The sequence below is a fragment of the Pristiophorus japonicus genome, chromosome 11 (assembly GCF_044704955.1).
Source record: "Pristiophorus japonicus isolate sPriJap1 chromosome 11, sPriJap1.hap1, whole genome shotgun sequence".
NCBI lineage: Eukaryota > Metazoa > Chordata > Chondrichthyes > Pristiophoridae > Pristiophorus > Pristiophorus japonicus.
In genome coordinates, this window is record NC_091987.1 from 214,809,709 (window position 1) to 214,824,204 (window position 14,496).

Here is a 14,496-nt window from a genome sequence, read left to right on the forward strand (position 1 = left end):
CAAATTGAATGAGTTAAGTAGGGTGGTATTGGAACCATACGGCCCAAGAAAGTCATGGGTCTAAGCAATGTCCTGCACCAAGTTAACTGATCCCATTTTCTCATGTTCCAAAAGCACGAAACACAGGCTTTACACGATCTCAAGTTAAGATTGGGAAAAAACCCATAGTCCATTTAATTGCATCCTGCCTACAACACTATCCCCACCATTAGAGAACCCATTTTTGAAGTAAGTCTCCCCTGTCTTGCTCTCAACCACCCTGCTTGGCAACCCAGTCCAACTGCTCATCACCCTCTGTGTAAAGAAATGTTTCTGGTCATTACTCTTCAACCCACACACATTAACAGTGTGTCCTCTTGCCGAGACACTAAAGCAACAGACAAATTTAGGGTTCAGCTTTTAAACCCCGTTAAATCCCTCACACACCTCCATATAAGGCCGCTTCCGAGAGGGCTCGTTATTGCAGACAGAAACTGCATGCACCATCTTCAGGAGAACAAAATCCCGCAATGTCCCTGAAGCAAATCACAACCATAAAAAAGAAAAAACGTGACTGCCAGTGGGATTTGAACAGTTGCTGGGCTCCAGACCACTTTGATTTTCTTGCAATTTTAAGAGCACAATAATCAAACAAAATCTTACAAAATGAACAAACATTAGTGAATTTTTTAATACTGCCATAGGATTCCTGTTGAGGAACTGATGTGTTCTCCTTCTGATTACAACAGGGTTATAGTAAGCATGGGTGCGTCACCCAGTAACCTGATCAGGCTGTCCGTAAGTATGGGTGCGTCATAGCCATACTGACTGGGACAGTCCCGATCAGGGTTACAATGAGTAATGCACCCATACTTATGGACAGTCCCGATCAGGTTACTGGGTGACGCACCCATACTTACGGACAGCCCGATCAGGTTACTGGGTGACGCACCCATACTTACGGACAGCCCCGATCAGGTTACTGGGTGACGCACCCATACTTACGGACAGCCCCGTTCAGGTTACTGGGTGATGCACCCATACTTAGGTACAGCCCCGATCAGGTTACTGGGTGACACACCCATACTTACGGACAGCTCCGATCAGGTTACTGGGTGACGCACCCATGCTTACATACAGCCCCGATCAGGTTACTGGGTGACGCACCCATACTTACGTACAGCCCCGATCAAGTTACTGGGTGACGCACCCATACTTAGGTACAGCCCCGATCAAGTTACTGGGTGACGCACCCATACTTACGGACAGCCCCGATCAGGTTACTGGGTGACGCACCCATACTTACGGACAGCCCCGATCAGGTTACTGGGTGACGCACCCATACTTAGGTACAGCCCCGATCAAGTTACTGGGTGACGCACCCATACTTAGGTACAGCCCCGATCAAGTTACTGGGTGACGCACCCATGCTTACGTACAGCCCCGATCAGGTTACTGGGTGATGCACCCATACTTACGTACAGCCCCGATCAAGTTACTGGGTGACGCACCCATACTTAGGTACAGCCCCGATCAAGTTACTGGGTGACGCACCCATACTTACGGACAGCCCCGATCAGGTTACTGGGTGACGCACCCATACTTACGGACAGCCCCGATCAGGTTACTGGGTGACGCACCCATACTTATGGACAGCCCCGATCAGGTTACTGGGTGACGCACCCATACTTACGGACAGCCCCGATCAGGGTTACTGGGTGACACAGCCACACCGATTGGGACAGCACCAGGTTCGATCCAAAATCTAGGGCGCTAAGAGGGATGTTAGCCGAGAATGGTGCACTGCAATTGGACTCAAAGCCAAGAGCAAAATCAGGCTGTATTTCCCCTCCTGATTCGCTATCCAGTGACCACTGTCTGTATAGGTGCCTGTAGAGAAGTCAAGCAAGGACAGGATCTGCCTCGGCTGTGCTGCTCTCGATGGTTCAATGGCTTGCCAACACTCACAATCAAGGCTCACAAGGCACTGGAGCTGACTGGTGCCTGTAGAGCCATACCTCAGCAAGGAGTTAACATTTTCACAAGCAGCAGCCGGGGAGAGGAGGGGAGGGATCGGGAGGAGCAGGTTGACAACACAGAGAAAAATACTGAGGGGTTTATATAAAAAAAAAAGGTACCACCCCAACAACCACAAATGATTGAAACAAGACTCATCCACATGAATAGGTCATTGCCTTTACCTGTAGCTGAACTCCCTTTTTGTCATCGTTCTCCACTTGAAGACGAATTCTCCCCTGCTTTTCATCGCTAACCCGCAGCATGATCATGCCGTGTACCTCCATGTTTTGCAAGCCACCATCCCGACCACATATCAGTGATATCTTCTCTTCAATCTTCAGATGTACGCTGTAAAAGTTACAAGAGAAGGCACATCAGTCCTGAAGGATTCATATTGCAATGATAAGAAGCCGGATTATTACTATAAACATAGAAACATAGAAAATAGGTGCAGGAGTAGGCCATTCGGCCCTTCGAGCCTGCACCACCATTCAATAAGATCATGGCTGATCATTCACCTCAGTACCCCTTTCCTGCTTTCTCTTCATACCCTTTGATCCCTTTAGCCGTAAGGGCCACATCTAACTCCCTCTTGAATATATCCAATGACCTGCATCAACAACACTCTGCGGTAGGGAATCCCACAGGTTAACAACTCTCAGTGAAGAAGTTTCTCCTCATCTCAGTCCTAAATGGCCTACCCCTTATCCTAAGACTGTGTCCCCTGGTTCTGGACTTCCCCAACATCGGGAACATTCTTCCCGCATCTAACCTGTCCAGTCCCGTCAGAATCTTGGAAGTTTCTATGAGATCCCCTCTCATCCTTCTAAACTCCAGTGTAAAATATTAGTTGGTAGCATTGAAGATACAGAGAACTTGCATTCATATAGCATCTCATCATATCCCAAAACTCTTCACAACCCATGCATCACTTCTGAAGTGCAATTATTGTTGCATAGACAATCACACAGCAAGATCCCATAACCAGGAAATGAGAAGACCAAGTAATTCATTTTAGCAATTTTGGTTAGAGGAGGAATGTTCACAGGGCACAGAGAACATTTGCTCTTTGAATAATACGGATGGAAACGTTTACATTCACCTGAGAAGGCAGGTTTTAATAGGTCATCTGAAAGATGGCCCCTCTGACAATGCAGCACCTACGTGCCAGCCTGGATTACGTGCCAAGTTTGAGTTTGAACCGACAACCTTCAGTGTCAGCTTGGCTCCTGTTGACAGCACTCTCGTCTGACGCTTTGTCCACATATATGCAAATAAATAACAAAAATCACTGAACTGTAAGCTCAGTTCCATAACTCACCATAAAGGGGAATTGTAAACATGGCTGACACTTGTGCCTTATCCATCCTACAGAATTAACACATGGGAGTAATTTTCAAAGTATTAAACAGAGTACCGAAGACAAACTTTGGCACTGCCCAGTAAGGGACTGAAGACGTGCGGAGCAGGGTGCTGTAAGATTGAACACCAGCCTATGCCGAGTTAGCTGCTCGCATCAGAAAGACGGACAATTGGCCCCGAGTGATCTCTTTCCTAACCCAGCCACCCTGGCTGGAATGCCTGCACATGTGAACGTTTGGAGAGGATGGGAATGCAGTCAAAGAACTTGACAACACTGATCAAGACACACACATGGCAGGACCCCGAGCAAGGAATCAGCATCTTCAAGTCAGGATAGAGAAAAATAGTTGAAGTACCTTTGGGGTCAGGGATTAAAGTAGAGGAAAAGATCAGCAGTGATGAGAAAAATGTAACCAGAATATCACCGTTTGAAACTAGTTTTTTTGATTACAAAGACCAGAAAACAAACAACAGATTACCAACGGTTCAACGCATGTGAAAGTTCTTGAACTGGCAGTAGCCAACAAAGACTGCAATCCATTTTCTTAAAACTTTGAAGCTTCTGTTCATCAGATAGGGCAGCTGGTGCTGGGAAAGAGAACACTTGCCAGTTGAACTACTTAGTGTCAGTAGCAAACATTCCTAATCCAGGCGATGGAGTGGCGGAGTGACCTATCGAATCGACGCATGGGTCTTGGTTGCTGTGTGCGCGCTTATATGGCCGCAGCTATCGCACTGAAAGCCAAATGAGCCGTTGCCTGGCCTGTCCAGCGCATGGCAGCCAGACTCCGCAACATTACATTCATTCGAATCGACTGGACGGCGTCACTGCCATCACTGCCTGTCTTCCCAGGGTCGGGATAATATTGCAGGATTTGAATGCAGCCCCAAGTGTGTCTTTATCTGGCCAGCTCTGTTGTGACGTCCAGACTGTGAACGACACCAATGCAACCGTTTGATCGTGGCCTCAGTTCCAGTTATATTGCAGTGCTCAAGGTTGTCAGTGGTTCCGCATCCTGTCCTGCAACTCGATGCTTGCGATACGACATAGACAGCGCAAGTGGAAATGGCCATGTCGCTTGGTCCAATGGCGGCAGTAGAGCCACCACTCCACTTCACATCATGGGCCACGCTGTGGTCAGGTGCAGAGTAAAATTTGTTCTACATAGCCCCAATGTGTCTCTCAGCCAACCTCAGAAGCACCCCGTATTACAGCAGCACGGCAATTGGCCACTTCCCACACCAGTTGTCCTGCAGCCTCACTAAAGGAGATGCCAATTAGTGACAGGTTTGTGCTGGAGGTCCATACCCACCAACAATTGGATTGAGTCTACTTGAAATCATTTCACACAGGACTCTCTCAACCAGCAGACAGTACATTCTGGACCGGGTTAGTGAACCCAGGTTCCAGGGTTCTATCCTGTGGCCTCCGAGTAAAGAAGAAATGAAGAACACAAAACTGACTAACACACTTAACCTTTCTTCCAAGGCCTTTGTGAAAAAAACATTCATGCAAGATACAAGTGAAAGTGTTTCATTATTGCATGCTGCCTGCAGTTAATTATACCCAATGATCTCTCTAGGATGTATTAGTTAAGTCATTAATCCTCAAAGGAAAAGGACACTTTTATAATAAAAAAACCCTACAGATTGGTTCTTGGAAGGTCCTCCTGGAGGGAAAGTCAGTTGCTCACATGCGCATGTCACTGTCTGGTTGCTCAGGTAACTGGCTACTCAAAGCTTTTACTAGTTTATAGAATTCATTCTCTGTATTAGACACTTCAGACAGATAGAGTTGTTTTTTTTTTTAAAAACTGATTTTGTGTTGCCCTTTCAGCATGAAAATAAATCCCACATCAACATTTGCCACGTTAGAAAAACTTGCATTTAAATAACGCCTTTAACATAGTAGTAACATCCTACAGTAGCTTTCAACAAAATTAGACACCGAGCCACATAAGGAGGTATTAGGTCAGGTGATTGGATCAGATATTAGGATCCGGATCGATTCTGCCCAACTCGCTTCACATAGAACAACTTGCATTTATATAGCGCTTTTAACCGAATAAAACATCCCAAGGTATTTCATAGGAGCTTTATCAAACAAAATTTGGCACCAAGCCGCACAAGGAGATGATCAACGGCTTGGACAAAGAGGTAGGTTTTAAGGAGTGTCTTAAAGGAAGAGAGGTTTAGGGAGGGAATTCCAGAGCTTCGGGTCCCAGGCAGCTGAAGGCACAGCCACCAATGGAGGAGCAAAGAAAATCAGGGATGCTGAAGAGGCCAGAACTGGAGGAGTGCAAAGATCTCGGAGGGTTATCGGACTGAAGGAGGTTGCAGAGATAGGGAGAGGTGAAGACCATGGAGGGATCTGAAAACATAGATGAGAATTTTAAAATCAAGGCATTGCCGGACCAGGAGCCAATGGAGGTCAGCGAGCACAGGGGATGGGGGATGAAAGGGACTAGCTGCGAGTTGGGGTACAGTCGGTAATGTTCACGGAGTGTGCAAGGCAGGAGGCCGGCCAAGAGAGCATTGGAATAGTCGAGTCTAGAAATAATAGTTATTATTACAATATTAGCACACCGTTCAACAAAACTGTGCACATTTCTCCCCAAGCTCCCTCTGTGAGTACAGCACCGAGGAGAGACAACTCGACTCCTGACATACTGGTAATAGTTGAAATCCTGGTAGCTTTCTCTCCCCATTGACCATAGTGGTTTGGAACGATGGTTTGACAGTTATAAGAAAACTGTATATTTAGTATTAAAATGGCACACCTACGGAAATTGGTAGATTTGCACAGACTGCATTCAGAGCAAAGCAAGACCATCACCCACCTTTCTACATTAACAGGAGGTGACAGCACTTTAATGGCTTCTGACGAACGCTTTGTTGAGGAACTGATGTGTTCTCCTTCTGATTTCAGCTTGTCTACGAAATTCTCCACATCTTTTCCCTTTGCCCCGAGCTTTAAGGCCTTGCTTGGGCCAGAAGGTCTGAGGGAAGAAAGAGAGAAGCCTTCACTTTAGACTTTGAGAGGTAACTGGCTTAAACCCTGGATGTAACAATGAGCTCATCGACCAGCTAACCACACAACATGCCAACAAAATGTTCACATTTGCCAATGTAATTCTATCAGTTCTTGCACAGATAACAGAACAAACATTCGTGACAATGCAGTACTTCCCCAAAAATGCTTGGTTCAGTACACCATCTGTACCAACATAAATCTGTAAACGGTTTAGTCTACAATGCAGACAGCGACACCACAGTCAAGCCAAGGTAAGCAGAAGCAATCTGAATAATGGGGAAATAAAAAAAATAGGCCTTCAACTGAATGGGCTATTGTGTACTGGGTGCTGCAGGAAGGGCCCCCCCTCCCCATGCATTACTGAGAGCAATTGAAGCAAACCATACCTGATTATATATAAACCAGCTTCACACGCAAGACCTGCTGCATCAGCCCTTAATCCACAAGAGAACACAATTAAGTGATGATGGGTTTAAAATGGCACAGGTTTGGTCTATAATATTTATCACAACTCACATTATGCAGAAACTGAAACAGGCCAAAGGAACGGATTAACTCCTTCAGGCTAGCCAGCAACAGTTATTTAACAGGGTCTCTACTGGCAAGTAAGGAAAGCTACGGGAACTCTACGGGAATTTTGTTGTTTTGGAATCGTGTGGACCGTTTAACGGGCTGCGCAGCCATTCGCAAGTTTGCACATCCACTTTTATTTTCCAATGTAAAAGCCGCTCACCGACTGTGCAGGATCCCTGGAGCGCAGCTTAAAGGGAATATTGGTCAACACCATTATTTCTTCACTCAAGTGGTTCCAGACACGTTCAATAGCTAATCCTTTTAAAAGATTTTTTTTATAGAAAAGATTCATAGTCGGCAATGAGCCAATATGCCCGCAGTCGCGGATCAGAATGTTAACCGTACTAGTCTGACCCAAACCTGCACTGGTAACTGGCCAATGTTTGTTCTTAATTTAAAGTAGTCTTTGTTACACATCTGGAAAAGAATAGAGCAGTTCTGCTGAGATGATGCAAGCGCCCTTTTAAAAAAAAAAGGTAAATAGGAGACAGGTCAGGAAATCTGACCTTTGGTAACCCTGTTCTTCAACTGTCAGTCAGAGTGCAAAGGGTAAGTGAGATCCTGGTCACATTGGTCGGTTCTATATTGGAGCCCACTTCATTCACCTGATGCATTAGAAGTGTGAAAGGCAATCAAGCAGCTGACAGCAGCCCTGCTGAGTAAAAGCTAAGAGTGCACCGACCCACGACTATCCCAGCAAACATACCAGGTTAAAACACACACACACACACACACACACACACACACACTAAAATCAAATGCACAACTTGTACCTTAATGCTAATTCTTTGATTACCTATAAACCTACAGGAAAGAGGTGGTGAGATAGAAGGGGACCCTGTGCGAGTCACTGACAACGAGGGTAAAAGACAGATGTAAATGGTACACCACTTTCTACATTAGCATCACTGCAGTGTGACAGTACACTTGTTTGATAAGGGTCATAAAATGCTGTATTCCAGAATTTTGTTAATCCTGAAGACCTCCTGAGGTACAGCCTCTTTACTCTGATTATTTGTTTCATCAATGTCAAGGAGGGTGAAACTAAAAGTGTAGTACAGTGTGGAGACATTCCAACAATCCCCGAGAACCCCAATGGGCCATGCTGCATGGTCCTCATCCTTCCTACGTTCTCACTGTTGAAATTATGACTCATTGTGTCACCTCCCATGTCACTCTCACCGTAGATCAGAGAGGTGGAACCTCTCGCCTTCTTCGGTCTCCCCTTCCTCCTACAGGCTTTTGAAGCCGAGCCTTGCGCTCACCTAACCAGTACTTTCTGACTCTCTACCTCTAACCACTGCTCAGTTTCCAATTTTTACCCCAATTAATTTCTAAACCCGGATTGGTTGTTATCCATTCCTTTGTCATTGAAATTAATAGTAACTGCAGTTAGCAAACTAACTTAAATTGCACGATGCATCACAGAAGTCAAGTATAGCAGCGTGGCCCACAGATAATGAGTACCCCCACACAGCACTTTCTCAAAAAGCAAATGTCAGTCATATCCATGCAACATATGGTCAGCAGCTGGATCGGAAAGACAAAATAGGATTTTCTGCATTAATAAGGCCTCGTGAAACATTAGAAAACTGCAACCTACCTCATTATCGCTGGCGTCACCTTTGGCTTCTCTGGTTCGATGATGGCGTCGGTTATCATGGATGCCGCAGAGCCGCCAGACATTCCTCCACTGCCAAACCCACCAAAGCCAGGAACTTTCTTGCCTTGCCGCTCAGCGTCTCTGCGAGCCTGCTGTAACTCCTTGGCTTTCCGACGCATCTCCGCCTTTGCTTCACGCTCTTGCGTCTGAACAGGAAATGCAAAATCAACTCGTCACAGCCCAAAAGGAAACAATTCCGTACATCAAAAACTTGCAAAAGCACAGAATATGGACCACGAACGCTGCTTTCATTTTGTGCCCAGCATGCAGTAAATGGAACACTTTTCTCTTTAGTCAGTCACAATCAATCTTTCCCTAGGCGAGACAGGGGAGATAATATGAGAATGTTGGCAGTGACTAGTGGGGTACCGCAAGGTTCTGTGCTGGGGCCCCAGCTGTTTACACTGTACATTAATGATTTAGATGAGGGGATTAAATGTAGTATCTCCAAATTTGCGGATGACACTAAGTTGGGTGGCAGTGTGAGCTGCGAGGAGGATGCTGTGAGGCTGCAGAGCGACTTGGATAGGTTAGGTGAGTGGGCAAATGCATGGCAGATGAAGTATAATGTGGATAAATGTGAGGTTATCCACTTTGGTGGTAAAAACAGAGAGACAGACTATTATCTGAATGGTGACAGATTAGGAAAAGGGGAGGTGCAAAGAGACCTGGGTGTCATGGTACATCAGTCATTGAAGGTTGGCATGCAGGTACAGCAGGCGGTTAAGAAAGCAAATGGCATGTTGGCCTTCATAGCAAGGGGATTTGAGTACAGGGGCAGGGAGGTGTTGCTACAGTTGTACAGGGCCTTGGTGAGGCCACACCTGGAGTATTGTGTACAGTTTTGGTCTCCTAACCTGAGGAAGGACATTCTTGCTATTGAGGGAGTGCAGCGAAGGTTCACCAGACTGATTCCCGGGATGGCGGGACTGACCTATCAAGAAAGACTGGATCAACTGGGCTTGTATTCACTGGAGTTCAGAAGAATGAGAGGGGACCTCATAGAAACATTTAAAATTCTGACGGGGTTAGACAGGTTAGATGCAGGAAGAATGTTCCCAATGTTGGGGAAGTCCAGAACCAGAGGTCACAGTCTAAGGATAAGGGGTAAGCCATTTAGGACCGAGATGCGGAGGAACTTCTTCACCCAGAGAGTGGTGAACCTGTGGAATTCTCTACCACAGAAAGTTGTTGAGGCCAATTCACTAAATATATTCAAAAAGGAGTTAGATGAGGTCCTTACTACTAGGGGGATCAAGGGGTATGGCAAGAAAGCAGGAATGGGGTACTGAAGTTGAATGTTCAGCCATGAACTCATTGAATGGCGGTGCAGGCTAGAAGGGCCGAATGGCCTACTCCTGCACCTATTTTCTATGTTTCTATGTTTCTAACTTCAGAGGAGCCCTCCCTACTGCACTAATGTGACTATTTCTCATAAGAACATAAGAAATAGGAACAGTAACAGGAGTTGGCCATTTGGCTCCTTGAATCTGCTCCTCCATTTAATAAGATCATGGCTGATCTGATCATGGACTCAGCTCCACTTCCCTGCCCGCTCCCCATAACCCTTTACTCCCTTATCGCTCAAAAATCTGTCCATCACCGCCTTAAATATATTCAATGACCCAGTCTCAACAGCTCTCTGGGCAGAGAATTCCCTCAGGGAAGAAATTCCTCCTCATCTCAGTTTTAAATGGGCGGCCCCTTATTCTGAGACTATGTCCCTTAGTTTTAGTTTCCCCTGAGTGGAAACATCCTCTCTGCATCCACCTTGTCAAGCTCCCTCATTATCATGTGTTTCGATAAGATCACCTCTCATTCTTCTGAACTCCAATGAGTATAGGTCAAACCTACTCAACCTATCTTCATAAGTCAACCTCCTCATCTCTGGAATCAACCTAGTAAACCTTCTCTGAACAGCCTCCAATTCAAGTATATCTTCCTTAAATACGGAGATCAAAACTGTACACAGTACTCCAATACCTTGTACAATTGTAGCAGGACTTCTCTGCTTTTATACTCTATCCCCCTGGCAATAAAGGCCAATATTCCATTTGCCTTCCTGATTATTGCTGTACCGGCATACTCACTTTTTGTGTTTCATGCACAAGGACCCCCAGGTCCCTCTATACTGCAGCAATTTGCAATTTTTCTCCATTTAAATTATAATTTGCTTTTTTATTTTTTCTGCCGAAGTGGATAACAAACAGAAAGCAGAGAGTAGGGATAAATGGTTTATTCTTGGGTTGGCAATCAGTAACTAGTGGGGTGCCACAGGGATCAGTGCTGGGACCCCAACTATTTACAATCTATATTAACGACTTGGAGGAAGGGACTGAGTGTAACGTAGCCAAGTTTACCAGCGATACAAAGTGGGAGAGGACAATCAAAAAATCTGCAAAAGGACATAGTCAGGCTGAGTGGGCAAAAATTTGGCAGATGGAATATAATGTTGGAAAGTGTGTGGTCATGCATTTTGGCAGGAAAAATCAAAGAGCAAGTTATTATTTAAATGGAGAAAGATTGCAAAGTGCTGCAGTACAGCGGGACCTGGGAGTACTTGTGCATGAAACACAAAAGGTTAGTATGCAGGTACAGCAAGTGATCAGGAAGGCCAATGGAATCTTGGCCTTTATTGCAAAGGGGATGGCGTATAAAAGCAGGGAAGTCTTGCTACAGTTATACAGGGTATTGGTGAGGCCACACCTGGAATACTGCGTGCAGTTTTGGTTTCCATATTTACAAAAGGAGGCAGTTCAGAGAAGGTTCACAAGGTTGATTCCAGAGATGACTTATTAGGAAAGGTTGAGTAGGTTGGGCCTCTATTCATTGGAATTCAGAAGAATGAGAGGTGATCTTATCGAAACGTATAAGATTATGAGGGGGCTTGACAAGGTGGATGCAGAGAGGATGTTTTCACTGATGGGGGAGACTAGAACTAGAGGGCATAATCTTAGAATAAGGGGCCGCCCATTTAAAACAGAGATGAGGAGAAATTTCTTCTCAGAGGGTTGTGGATCTGTGGAATTCGCTGCCTCAGAAAGCTGTGGAAGCTGAGACATTGAATAAATTTAAGACAAAAATAGACAGTTTCTTAAACGATAAGGGAATAAGGGGTTATGGAGAGCGGGCAGGGAAGTGGAGCTGAGTCCATGATCGGATCAGCCATGATCGTATTAAATAGCAGAGCAGGCTCGAGGGGCAGTATGGCCTACTCCTGCTCCTATTTCTTATGTTCTGATGTAACCTCACATTTTCCCACAATATACTCCATCTGCCACCTTATTGCTCACTCACTTAGCTCTATATCCCTTTGCAAGTTCTTTGTGTCCTCCTCACAATTTGCTTTCCCATCCATCTTTGTATCATCAGCAAACTTGGCTACATTACACTCGGTCCCTTCATCTAAGTCATTAATATAAATTATAAATAGTTGAGGCCCCAGCACTGATCCCTGTGGCACTCCATTACTAGTTACTGTTTGCCAACTGGAAAATAATCCATTTATCCCAAGTCTCCGTTTTCTGTTAGTTAGCCAATCCTTTATCCATACTAATATATTACCCCCAACCCTGTGAACTTTTATCTTGTGCAGTGATCTTTTATGTGGCACCTTGTCAAATGCTTTCTGGAAATCCAAATACACTACATAAACTGGTTCCCCCTTATCCACTCTGCTTGTTACATCCTCAAAGAACTCCAGCAAATTTGTCAAACATGATTTCCCTTTCATAAAACCATGCTGTTTCTGCTTGATTGAATTATGCTTTTGCAAACGTCCCGCGACTACTTCCTTAATAATGAACTCCAACATTTTCCACAACGATAGATGTTAGGCTAACTGGTCTATAGTTTCCTATTTTTTGTCTGCCTCCTTTTTTAAATAGGGGCGTTACATTTGCGGTTTTCCAATCCGCTGGGACTGTCCCAGAATCCAGGGAATTTTGGTAGATTACAACCAATGCATCCACTATCTCTGCAGCCACTTCTTTTACGACCCTAGGATGTAAGCCATTAGGTCCAGGGAACTTGTTCGCCTTTAGTCCCATTATTTTACCGAGTACTACTTCATCAGTGATAGTATTAAGTTCCTCCCTCCCTATAGCCCCTTGATTATTCAATATTGGGATGTTTTTAGTGTCTTCTACCATGAAGACCGATACAAAATATTTGTTCAATGTCTCTGCCATTTCCCTGTTCTCTTATTAATTCTCCAGTCTCATCCTCTAGGGGACCAACATTTACTTTAGCCACTCTTTTCCTTTTTATGTACCTGTAGCAACTCATCTTATCTGTTTTTAATATTTTGTGCTAGTTTACTTTCATAATCTATCTTCCCCCTCTATCTTTTTTTAGTCGTTCTTTGCTGGCTTTTAATAATTTCCCAATGCTCCGGCCTCCCACTAGTCTTGGCCACATTGTATGTCCTTGTTTTCACTTTGATACCATCCCTTATATCCCTAGTCAGCCATGGATGGTTACCCCTTCTCTCATCCCGTAGCCATTTTGATTGCATTTAACATCACTGGAACCTGACCAAATCTCTCTCATTCGTTGTCGTTGGGTCAAAGAACTATAATTTCTTACCCAACATCGCTTAGGACTGCCTCAGTTCAAGGTGTTGGCCTGCCACCACCATCTCAGGGCAATTTGGGATGGGCAACGAAACTGGCCTTTTCAGCAGCACAAATAAATGGATTTAGACTGCCACAAACTAATTTTATGTAGGAGCTTTACAGACCAAGAGATAGATGTATTTTACCCCATCAGCCCGGGCTGGGTTTGAACTCGGATCCAAGAAGTGAAAGGTCAATGGCTAACCAATCAATGATGAGGCCCCCTTCAGTACTTCTGATTCCCAAGACCAAACTTTCAACATTATTCAACACAATGGCATCTTCAAAGGCTCAATTTCAATTTATATTGACTTGCACAGAGAGTTAGCTTTCTACAGCTTGAAACATTCAACTACAAGCTGTTCTTAAAAATGTATTTCTATCGAAAAATGACCGAATATTCATTTATATAGCCCCTTTCACATACCCTAAAGTAGTGAAAGCTAACAACTTTTTAAGTGCAGTCACTGTTGTAATGTAGACAAAGACAGCAGCCAATGTGTGCACAGCAAAGTCCCACATGAGATAAATGTTTGGAGCACAAACACCAGCACAGACTAGTTGGGTCAAATGGCCTGTTTCTGCGCTCTATATTCTATGTAATTCTATGTAAATAGCCAGATAATCTGTTTCCGTGACGTTGGTTGAGAGATAAATGTTGGCTGGGAGACGGGGTGAGCTCTTCTTTGAATAGTGCCAAAAGATATTTTACGTCTACTTGAAGGGACCTCGGGTTAACCATCCAAAAGACAGTGCCTCCAACAGTGCAGCACACCCACAGTATGGCACTAGACTGTCAGTGTAGATTATGTGCTCACGAATCTGGATTAGGGCTTCAACTCCGAGGCGAGAGTTACCCACTGAGCCACTTCTAAACATTGCATTAAAATACTGATCCTAACTTTAAAAATCTACCCTGACTTTTCTTCATTTGTAATCATATACATTCTCTGTCCGCATTTGGACAAAGTCAGGGTTATTTGTACCCCACTTTTTTAGGTTAAAATTCTATTGAGTGGTGAGAATGTGGAACTTGCAACCACAGAGTAGTTGAGGCGAATAGCATAGATACATTTCAGGGAACCTAGATAGGTATATGAGGGAGAAAGGAATAGAAGGATATGCTGATAGGGGGAGATAAAGTAGGGTGGGAGGAGGCTCGTGTGGAGCATGGAACACGAACATAGACCAGCTGGGCTGAATGGCCAGTTTCTGTGCAGTAAATTGTACATAATTCTGTACCAGTTAAT

The 14,496-nt window shown here is 44.7% G+C and overlaps 1 protein-coding gene across 4 annotated transcripts in view; it reads right to left on the bottom strand.

Annotated features, from left to right (window-relative positions):
* The window catches only part of LOC139276476 (coatomer subunit delta), a 50,161-nt gene that overhangs the window by 5,504 nt on the left and 30,161 nt on the right, over positions 1 to 14,496 (bottom strand). For 2 of the 4 annotated variants that reach the window (XM_070894533.1, XM_070894536.1), the window contains exons 4-7: positions 8,571 to 8,776; positions 6,781 to 6,828; positions 6,201 to 6,359; positions 2,181 to 2,346 (exon numbers count right to left, since the gene is read on the bottom strand). In XM_070894533.1, coding sequence (XP_070750634.1) covers positions 2,181 to 2,346; positions 6,201 to 6,359; positions 6,781 to 6,828; positions 8,571 to 8,776 — 579 coding nt within the window. The remainder of the gene's footprint in view (positions 1 to 2,180; positions 2,347 to 6,200; positions 6,360 to 6,780; positions 6,829 to 8,570; positions 8,777 to 14,496) is intronic. The other 2 variants (XM_070894535.1, XM_070894537.1) reach the window with 1 other exon arrangement.